General features: G+C 69.5%; 3 protein-coding genes across 3 annotated transcripts; 2 read left to right on the plus strand and 1 right to left on the minus strand.

Annotated features, from left to right (window-relative positions):
• The first annotated feature begins 24 nt into the window (after positions 1-24).
• Positions 25-3,112, plus strand: CALR (calreticulin). Its single transcript, XM_075738222.1, has 9 exons — positions 25-208; positions 1,100-1,201; positions 1,287-1,490; positions 1,574-1,668; positions 1,768-1,977; positions 2,054-2,167; positions 2,254-2,397; positions 2,465-2,557; positions 2,631-3,112. Exons 1-9 carry the CDS (start codon positions 112-114, stop codon positions 2,811-2,813), a joined length of 1,242 nt encoding a protein of 413 aa, XP_075594337.1. The 5' UTR covers positions 25-111; the 3' UTR covers positions 2,814-3,112.
• Positions 3,113-3,219: 107 nt separating this feature from the next.
• RAD23A (RAD23 nucleotide excision repair protein A) lies at positions 3,220-6,798 on the plus strand. Its single transcript, XM_075738223.1, has 9 exons — positions 3,220-3,454; positions 4,056-4,217; positions 4,301-4,479; positions 4,785-4,840; positions 5,158-5,285; positions 5,367-5,442; positions 5,758-5,888; positions 5,975-6,130; positions 6,289-6,798. The coding sequence occupies exons 1-9, from the start codon at positions 3,383-3,385 to the stop codon at positions 6,400-6,402; spliced, it is 1,074 nt and encodes a 357-aa protein (XP_075594338.1). The 5' UTR covers positions 3,220-3,382; the 3' UTR covers positions 6,403-6,798.
• On the minus strand, positions 6,771-7,877 carry GADD45GIP1 (GADD45G interacting protein 1). Its single transcript, XM_075738225.1, has 2 exons — positions 7,495-7,877; positions 6,771-7,196 (listed from the first exon to the last, which is right to left on the minus strand). The coding sequence occupies exons 1-2, from the start codon at positions 7,824-7,826 to the stop codon at positions 6,842-6,844; spliced, it is 687 nt and encodes a 228-aa protein (XP_075594340.1). The 5' UTR covers positions 7,827-7,877; the 3' UTR covers positions 6,771-6,841.
• Between the last annotated feature and the right edge of the window lie 2,304 nt (positions 7,878-10,181).

A 10,181-nucleotide genomic window follows, 5' to 3' on the forward strand; every position in this document is an offset into this window, starting at 1 on the left:
GTGGGACGATAAAAGGCGGCGCCGCCACCGCCCCCCTCCGCAGTGCCGGGCGCCGCCGGGCCGGGAGGGAGGGAACGTCGGGGCCGCACCGCGCCGTGTGGGACCGCCGCCATGAGCTGTCTCAGCCTCCCCGTCATGCTCGGCGCCCTCCTGGCGCTGGCGGCGGCCGGGCCCACCCAGTTCTTCCGGGAGGAGTTCGGGGATGGAGGTGAGGGGAAGGGGGGGGTGTACCCCCTGGGGAGGGCGAGGGCGGGGCATGTGGGGATCCGTGGGGTCCCCTGAGGTGAAGGGGACATGAGGAGACTCCCGTGAGGGGAGGGAGGCTGGGGAGTCCCCTGAGATTAGGGATGTGGCTGTGGGGGACCTAGGGTGTTTCCCCCAGGTGAGGGGAGGGTATGGGGGGCCTGGAGGCCTCTCCGGAGCTGGGGCTGTGGTGGGAGGCGGCCTAGGTGTGGGAGTCGATGGGGGGTGCTGGTGTCTCACCTGGGCTGAGGAGGATGAGGGTCATACAGGGGATGAAGGGTAAGGGTCACTGGAGGGATGGGGGGTTGAGGGTCCAGGGTCAGTCCTCAGGAAGAGCTGGGTGAGGCAAGGGGGATGAGAGCTCTAAGGTAGAGGTGGGGGTCAGAGAGCTTGAGGGGGGTCAGGGCCCACTTGGGTGGGGGGTCCTGGAGAGAACTTTGTGTAGGAGCTCCCCCCCCCTGGGCTGGGGAACAGGGTGCTGAGAACCTCCCCAGCTTGAGGGACCAGAGAAGCTGTAAGTGGGAGCTGTCAGGAGTGGGATCCCCCCAAGGGGTAGAGAGCCCTCACTGGGGGGTGACACTTGGGGACTGAGGAGTTTGCCATGGTGGGGGCAGGCAGGAGCTGGCTCACACTGGGGGTTTGTCTTTCCCTGGGACCCCAAATCCTTGTGCAGCCCCACAACAAGGGACACTCCAAGACCTGAGCTCCCTCTTGGGGGAGCAGTAACATGGGGGGAGCCCAGCTCTGCCCAGGGTGGGCGGCTCTCCTGGATGGGCTCCTCTGGAGGGTGACCGGCCGGGGGGGGGGGGGGGGGGGGCAGAACCAGCCAGGGGTCCTGAGCTCTCCCCTCCTGCAGATGCCTGGACCCGCCGGTGGGTGGAATCAAAGCACAAACCCGACTACGGCCGGTTCGTCCTCACGGCTGGCAAGTTCTACGGTGACGCCGAGAAGGACAAAGGTGAGGAGACCTCCAGGGCCAGGCCATGCCGGGTGGGGACCCCCGGGGCCAGGAGCGTCCCCCGCTCACCCCAACGTGCCCGCAGGGATCCAGACAAGCCAGGATGCCCGGTTCTACGCCATCTCCTCCCGCTTCGAGCCCTTCAGCAACCGGGACAAGACGTTGGTGGTGCAGTTCACCGTGAAACACGAGCAGAACATCGACTGTGGCGGTGGTTACGTCAAACTCTTCCCGGCCAGCCTGAACCAGGAAGACATGCACGGCGACTCCGAGTACAACATCATGTTCGGTTGGTCCCTGGGCCCCCCCCAGTCCCCCCAGCACTGTATGGGGAGCCCCCCCTCACCCCCTGTGTGTGCCCCCCCTCCCCAGGCCCTGACATCTGCGGCCCTGGCACCAAGAAAGTCCATGTCATCTTCAACTACAAGGGGAAGAACGTCCTGATCAACAAGGACATCCGCTGCAAGGTGGGTAGGGGGGCACGGCGGGGGGCACATGGTGGGGACACGGACTCCACCGCTGCCCGGCGGGGTGTCGTGGCCCCGCTGAGCCTCCCCTCGCTGCAGGACGACGAGTTCACCCACCTGTACACGCTGGTGGTGCGGCCGGACAACACCTACGAGGTGAAGATCGACAACGGGCGGGTGGAGTCGGGCAGCCTGGAGGAGGACTGGGACTTCCTGCCCCCCAGGAAGATCAAGGACCCTGATGCACGGAAACCCGATGACTGGGACGAGCGGGCCAAGATCGATGACCCCGAGGACACCAAGCCTGAGGTTTGGGGGGTTCCGGGGGGTTCTGAGGGCTCTGGGGAGGCTGTGGAAGGGCCCTGACCCCCGCCCCGTTCCCCAGGACTGGGACAAGCCCGAGCACATCCCTGACCCCGATGCCAAGAAGCCGGAGGACTGGGATGAGGAGATGGACGGGGAGTGGGAGCCCCCCGTCATCCAGAACCCCGAGTACAAGGTGAGGCCCCGGGGGGGCTGGGGGGGGTTCCCAAGGGCTGGGCTGTGCCCCTGTGCTCCCCCTGACACCCCCCCGACCCCCCCTAGGGCGAGTGGCGGCCCCAGCAGATCGACAACCCCGACTACAAGGGGAAGTGGGTGCACCCCGAGATCGACAACCCCGAGTACAGCCCCGACCCCCACCTCTACGCCTACGACAGCTTCGGCGTCATCGGCCTCGACCTCTGGCAGGTGCGTGGGGCACCGGGACACCCCCCTGACCCCCCCAGGACCCCCCTGACCCCCTCCTGTCCTGCAGGTGAAGTCTGGCACCATCTTTGACAACTTCCTAATTACGGATGACGAGAAGCTGGCGGAGGAGATGGGCAACGAGACCTGGGGGGCCACCAAGGTACGGGAGGGGATGGGACCCCCCGCCCCTGTGACCCTCAGGGACCCCCTCGGTGACCCCCCGTGTCCTGCAGGAGGCGGAGAGGAAGATGAAGGAGCAGCAGGACGAAGAGCAGCGGAAGAAGCAGGAGGAGGAGGAGAAGCAGCGGAAGGAGGAGGACGGGGAGGAGGAGGGGGATGAGGAGGAGGATGAGGACGAGGAGGAGCCGGAGCCCGAGGCCGAGCCCGAGGAGGCGGCCCCGCGGGACGAGCTGTGAGGGGCGGCGCGGCCCGGCCGGCCCCGGGGCGGGACCGTAATGTCTCTGTGAGACCTGGACTCTTTTCTATGGCCGCCACCCGCCCGCGGGACCGGGGAGCGGGGGCCGGGCCGGGCCCCCTGCGGGGCGAGGACTCAGGAACGGCGCCGGGCCCGGTACCGCGGGGGCGAGGGGAGGGTGGGGGTGAGCCCCCGTCTCCGGTACCGGCGGGGGGGGGGGGGGAGGGTGGGGCTCCGCGGGCGCACGTGACTGTACGGGTGTCGCGATCCGGTTTCTATTAAATTAACGCTCGTCCCGGCCGCCGCCTCCGTCCCGTTGCCTCCCCGCGCCATCTTGCCGCCGCCGCCATTTTGTGCTGTCGCGCAGCTCACGTGACAATGGCCCCGCGCCTTTCCCCGCGTCACGTGATGCACAGTGCGCGCCGCCGCAGAGGGAGGGGAGGTGGGCGGGGCTCGTGAGCGTGACGCAGTTCCGGTCGCGCGTCACGTGGCGGAAGCGGCGGGGCGCCTAAGATGGCGGCGGCGTGAGTTGCATGTTGTGGGGCCGCCGGGAGGAGCCGCCGCCGCGCCATGGCGGTGACCGTGACGCTGAAGACGCTGCAGCAGCAGACCTTCAAGATCCGTATGGAACCGCACGAAACGGTGAGTGGAGCCCGGGCGGGAGCGGCCCGCGGAGCGCGCGGGCGGGGCTGGGCCTCACCCCCCACCCACTCCTCCCCCCCACCCACCCCCCCCGCCCCAGTCTGGGCCGATCCCGCTCCCGCCGGGGACGGGGCCCGGCGGCTCCTCCGGGAGTGGGGAAGCCTGGGGTCTCTGTGTCCCCGCCGGGCCGTTTCGGGTCCCCTCCCGGTTCACGATGGAGCCGTGTGCGGTGGTGGGGGGGCTCTGTGTCCCCTCGTGTCTCTGTTTAGGAGTGGGGTATCGGTGTTGTGCCCGCTGCGGGTGGGGGGCGGTGGTGTTGACTGTTATTGTGCAGCTAGGGGCTCCCCAGTGCCCCCCCTCGGGGGAGGCTGGGACGGCTGGGACCCCCCTGTATGCCAGGGAGATTGCAGGGGAGGGGGGGGCTGAATTTTGGGGCTCAGAGCTCGTCCCTAGCTATTGGGTCCCCCCAAGATGCTGTTCTCTCTGGGGCAATGCCTGAGACAGCGTCCTGGGGGGACCCTTCTTGTTTCTTGGTGGGGCCCTGTGTTTTTTGGGGTGATCCTATTTTGGAGGGGCTGCCCCGACCCTCTGCATCTCCCAGGTGCGGGCGCTGAAGGAGAAGATCGAGGCGGAGAAGGGCAGCGATGCCTTCCCTGTGGCTGGGCAGAAACTCATTTATGCCGGGAAGATCCTGAGCGATGATGTACCCATCCGCGAGTACCGCATCGACGAGAAAAACTTTGTGGTGGTCATGGTGACCAAGGTGGGACCCTCCCCAGTTCCCCCTCTGCCCAAAATCAAGACCCTTTCTGAATTCCCCCACCTGCTCACGATCCCCTCCTGCAGGCCAAGTCGGTGCTGGGCACCACAGCCCCTGAGGCTGGAGCTGCCAGTGCCTCGGAGCCTCCAGCGGCACCAGGGCCCCCCCCAGCTGCTGACGCCGTCCCCCCGCCACCGGCCGCCCCCAGTGAGGAGCCGCCATCCCATGATCTCCCTCCACTTGCCCTCTCAGAGCCTGCGGCGGGGTAAGGGGGCAGAAGAACCCCAAGGAGGGGAAGGGGGATCAGGGGGTGGGGGGCGGCTAATTCTGTTGGATCTTGTACTTGGGGGTTGCAGGGGCTGGAGTGAAGTGGTTTGGGGGGGGCTGTGGGGGATTAGGGGCCAGTACAGAGGAGATTGGGGGGGGGGGGGTGTAGCAGGAGAGTGGGGGCTTGGTCTGGGCCAGTATGGGGGGGGGGGGCAGAGGCAGAGGGGGTTTTGGGGGGGATTGGCTGTGTTCTGGCGCTCCCAGAAAGGCCCCGGCTGCCACATCTCTCTCTTGAATCCACAGCTCTGTTCCCCCCCCAGGTAGTGCGGGGCGCTCGGCCGACGCAGCCTCCACCCTCGGTGGGTGCCAGGGGACACAGGAGGGGGGTGCGGGGAGGGTCCCCGGGTGAGGGGATGGGGGAGGGACATGGAGGGATCCCCTGGGGTGCGGGAGGTTGCGGTCCCCGGAGAGGTGATGAGGGAGGGGTCTGGAATGGGGAGGGGGGGGTGTGTCTTGGAAGATGTTTGGGGGGGCCCTCAGGTGAGGGAATGGGGGAGATAAATGGGAGGGGGTGTCCTTGTTATGGGGCAGCAAAGGTAAATGGGAGGCGGGGGGTGTTTGGGGGGCGTGGGGGTGTGGGGTGGTCTTAGGGCCAGCGCTGACACGGGACTGGCAGTGACGGGCTCGGAGTATGAGACGATGCTGACGGAGATCATGTCGATGGGCTACGAGCGGGAACGGGTGGTGGCCGCGCTGCGCGCCAGCTATAACAACCCCCACCGTGCCGTCGAGTACCTGCTGATGGTGAGCTGGGGGGGGACGGGGGGGGACAGGGGGATGTGGGGGGGAGGGGCCCAGGACCCCTCTCACCCCCGGTGCCCCCAGGGCATCCCCGGCAGCCCCGAGCCCGAGCGCCCGCCCGTGCAGGAGAGCCGCCCCCCTGAGCAGCCGGCACCAGAAGGTGGGTGGGGTGGGGCTTCTGCAGGACACGCCCACTGGGCGGGGCTATGGCTGGCCACACCCCCGTGTCACTGCCCATCAGGGTTGGGGTGTGGGAGGACCCCCGGTGGGTGGGGTCTGGGCTTGGGGGTGTGGCTTGAGGGCTTGGAGGCTCCTCCCCCTGGGGTGGGATCTGGTGCTAAGCCACACCCCCAGGGAGGTCCTTGTCTGGGGGTGTGGCCAGGGGTGGGGCAGGGCTGGGGGGGACCCCACCTTCCTTTGCTCCTGGGGAGGGGTGTGGCTGCCAGGCCCCACTCACCCCCCCACCCCCCCGCAGGGGAGAACCCCCTGGAGTTCCTGCGGGAGCAGCCCCAGTTCCAGAACATGCGGCAGGTGATCCAGCAGAACCCGGCCCTGCTGCCCGCCCTGCTCCAGCAGCTGGGCCAGGAGAACCCCCAGCTGCTCCAGGTACCCCACCCAGGACACCCCCATCCCTGGCACGCACCCCCTGGCACCCACCCGACTCATCCCCTGCTCTACCTTCCCTTCCCCAGCAAATCAGCCAGCACCAGGAGCAGTTCATCCAGATGCTGAACGAACCGCTGGGGGAGCTGGGCGACCTTGAGGGGGAGATGGGCGCCATCGGGGATGAGTCCCCCCAGATGAACTACATCCAGGTGACGCCTCAGGAAAAAGAAGCCATAGAAAGGGTAAGGTGGTAACAGCTCTCAGTTATCATTAAGGACCAGAGTTAACGCTCCAAGCAATAATGTGTAGGGATCAGAGTTAACAGTGGCAGGGGGGAGGTGTGCCTGCGCTGGGGTGGCAGTAGGGCCCAGAGTGAACGCTTCTGCTCTTGCCCTTGCAGTTGAAGGCGCTGGGCTTCCCCGAGAGCCTGGTGATCCAGGCCTACTTCGCCTGCGAGAAGAACGAGAATCTGGCGGCCAATTTCCTGCTCAGCCAGAACTTCGACGACGACTGAGGGGGCTGGGGCGGGCGCCCCCCACCCTTCCCCCACCTCCAGGGGGCTGGGGGGCGACACAGGGCCCACGCTGCCTCTTGGCGGGGGGGGGGGGGGGGGGTGTGTGTTCCTGCTGCAGGGTGGGACAGAGCTCTGCATGGCCCCCCAGGGCTGTGGCTCTGCCTTTTGGGGAGGGGAGGGACTGGGACCCCCATTGGGCCCCAGCCCCACCACCTCCCAAGGGAGCAGCAGGGATTAGTAGGGGAGCCCCCGGAGCACCCCCACACCAACTGCTTTCTCCTGTTCCCCCCACCCCCCACCCCTTCCCCCGTTCGGCCCTGGGGGGGGGGTGGGGGGCGGCACTGCGGGAAGAACCACAACTCGGGGGATGAAATTAAACGCAGAATTTTAAACCCATTTGGGGGTTGTGTGGGTGTGACAGTGCGAGAGGACGGGGGGCTCAGGAGGAGACGGTCCCTGTGCTCTCAGGGGGGGCTCCTGGGGGGGGCCGGGAGGCGGCGGCGGCCTCAGCAGCAGCCATGGCACTACGGGCAGCTTCCACCCGCTCCTGCCGTCGGCGGCGCTTTTCCTCCCGCCGTTGTCGCTGCTCCAGGTCCTGCAGCAGCACCTGGGCCCGGAGGCTGTCACGGTGGGGGGTCCCAGCTCGGTGGGGCACCCCTAACCCAGCCTCGGCCAAGAGCCGCTGCCGCCGCGCCGCCTCCTGCCGCTGCCGCTCTCGCGCCTCTGCCTGTTCCTGCCGCCACGCACTCACTCGTGCCGGCATTGTCGCCAGGCTGCGGGCCACCAGCTGCTGCCTGCGGGGACAGAACGGGACCCCCGGGATGGGGACAGAACGGGACCCCCGGGATGGGGACACCCCCAGCCCTGCGCTCTCCCAGTTCCCCCCAGCGTCTCCCCAAGCCTGGTCCCGTTTCTCCCAGTTCTTACCCCCACGCCCCCCAATGCCCCCCCCAGGCCCCGATCCCAGTTCCCCCCAATGTCTCCCCAAGCGCTGTCCTGTTTCTCCCAGTTCTTACCCCCACGCCCCCCAGTGCCCCCCCAGGCCACCCCCACCCCCCCCCGGTCCCGGTTCTCCCAGCGCCCCCGTCCCACCTCTCCTCCCGCCGCCGCGCCTCCTCCCGCTCCCGCCGGTCCAGCGCCGCCTGCACTTCCCGCAGCGGCGGGTCCCACTCCCGCTCCTCCGCCTCCAACTCCCGCAGCCGCTCGGCGTCCGGCCAAAGCCGCCAAACCGGGACCCCCGACGCCTCCCCCAGCCGCCCGAACCGCCGCGCCGCCGCCCGCAGGTCTGCGGGGTCCGCCGGGGCCGGGCCCGTCCTGCGCCGCAGCGGAAGCGCCCGGTAAGGCCGCGCCGGGGCCGCGAACGCCACCGAGACCCGGGCCCGGCCCAGCGCCGCCGCCAACACTCGCCCCAAGGGCGCGGCCATCTTGTGCTGGCCGGCGGAAGTGACGTCAGCAAGCTGGTGAAGGCGCGGGCGGAAGCCGGGCGGGGGCGGGGCAACCCGCGGTGGGGGGACCCCAACGGGGCTGGGGGGCCCCGGGAGTGGGGGCGGCTCGTAACGGGAGGGGCCCCCGGGGAGGGGGGGACGGGACCCGCTTGGTGTTGGGGGGTCCGGCGGGGGGGCTGCGGGGACCCTGAAACGGGGCTGGGGGGGCGCTCCCCGCCGCGCTGCTCCGAAACCGCCGCCCCTCCCCCGTGGGGGGGGGGGGGTGTGGTGGGGCTCGGCGCGGGTTCCCCTCCCCCCCGCCCCCCCCCCCCAACCTTTTCAGTCGCAGCCAAACCCCGGGGCGCGCTGCCAAGGGCTCGGCGGTGTTAACCCCTCCCTGCCCGCCGCCGGCCCCCGAGCCCCCCCCCCGACCCCCCCCCCGCCCAGTAGCATCCCCCCGACCCCTCGGTCCTCTGCGGGGGGGACGCGGGAGGTGCCGTGCGGGGGGGTGACGGTAAAAGGGGGTGGGGGGCTCCTGGACGCTCGGGACCGTTCCCCGCGTGGGCCCCACGGGGGGGCCAGGGCACCCGGATGCCTGGGTCTGCTCCCCCCCCCCCCGCTCTGGCTGGAGCTGCCGGGGGCCGGGGGGGGGAACCCTAATGGCTTCCAGGCGTCGGCAACCGGTGAAAACCTGCCGCTAACCAGAGCCAAAATCCCCCGAAATCGCCCCAAAACCTTCCCCGGGTCTGCCTGGGGTGGGAGACTCAGGTGTCCGGGCGCCCCCACCCCCCACTGCAGCCCCCAGCCACCCCCCACGCCAGCTGGGGGACCCAGATGTCCGGGATCCCGACACCCCACCCCCCCCAGTGAACCCAGGGCCCCCCCTAAACCCAGCCAAGGGGAGGGGCTGGAAACCAGCCCATTTTGGGGCAGTTTTGCCCGATTTCGGGGCCTCTGCAGTTCCTTCGCTCCTGCCTTTGTCCTTCCCTGCCGCCAAGACTCCCCAGCCCCAGACTGACCCCCGGGGCCTGCCCCCCCCCCCCAGCATGGGGGTCCCCATCCTGCCTTTGGGGAGGGACACGCAGCCCCCCGACACCCAGGTGTCCCCGGGGGCTGGCAGGTGATGTTCTACGGTGTCAGTGCCTGTCCTGGTATGTCATGGCATGTCAGGGCATTTCGTTGCATGTGGCGGCGTGTCAGGGCGTGTCACAGTGTGTCAGGGCGTGTTGTGGCGTGTGGCAGTGTGTGCGAACACCGCGCACACATCACCACCCCCCCTCCCATGTTCGGCTCCATCTGCGGCCCCAGCCGGTTGCGGCGGCACATCTGGCACCGGTGGTCCCCGAACAGCTGGTGGGGGGGGGGGCACACACACACACAACTCGATGGGCCCCGTGTGACGCACGCTGGCTGCACATGCGTGTGCACGGGGACATGGGGGCTCAGACACCGGATGCCTGGGTCCCCTCTGGCTCAGACACCCAGGACCACCCCATCCCCAGGTGCCCCCCCACCCCGTGCCTAGGGGTACCCGGGCAGAGCCAGGGGCTTTGTGCAGCCATGTCTTCCCGTGTCCCCCGCAGGATGGCGGTGCCCCCCCCATGGCAGTGGCCCAGCATGGAGGGGGGACACACACAGCCGTGCCCACCCACTCCTACCTGTGGGGGGGACCTGGGTGGGTGGGATGCTGAGACACACCCCCCACTCCTGGGGTCCCCCCCAGACCAGGGACACCCGGTGACACCTGGGGCACCCCAAAGCCAGGTCCCTCGTGCCCCCCCGGTGCTTTGGGCTGTGGTGGTTGGTGGGGTCTCCGGCAGCGAAGGGGTGACGGTGGCGGCGGCGGCGATGCCAGCGCTGGCACCGGGCGGTGACAGATGGCGGAGGGACGCGGCCGCAGCCGGAATGACAGATGAGGCTGCCACCGCCGCCGTCACTGCCACTGCCACTGTCACCCACACCGCCACGGCACCGTCACTGTCATCGGCACTGACACTGTCACGACACGGTCACTGACACTGCCGCTGTCACGACACGGCTGTCACGGCGGTCGGTCGCTGGACAGTGCTGGCCCTGGCCCTGCTGCCCCCCCCGGCACTGTCACCGCTGGGGACCCACGGCCGATCCCTGCGGCTGCGGGGTCCCTGCCCCGGGGGGGGGGGTGGTGTGTGCGGGGACAGCGGCACAGACGGGGCAGGTGGGGGACCTGTGTCCCCATGACCCTCGTGTCCTGCCATGTCCCTCCGTGTCCCTCTCCGTGTCCCCCATAGCCCCCCGTGTCCCCCATATCCCCCCGTGTCCCCCATATCCCCCCGTGTCCCCCCATATCCCCCATGTCCCCCCCGTGTCCCCACG

This window comes from Balearica regulorum, chromosome 30 (genome assembly GCF_011004875.1).
Source record: "Balearica regulorum gibbericeps isolate bBalReg1 chromosome 30, bBalReg1.pri, whole genome shotgun sequence".
Classification (NCBI taxonomy): Eukaryota; Metazoa; Chordata; class Aves; order Gruiformes; family Gruidae; genus Balearica; species Balearica regulorum.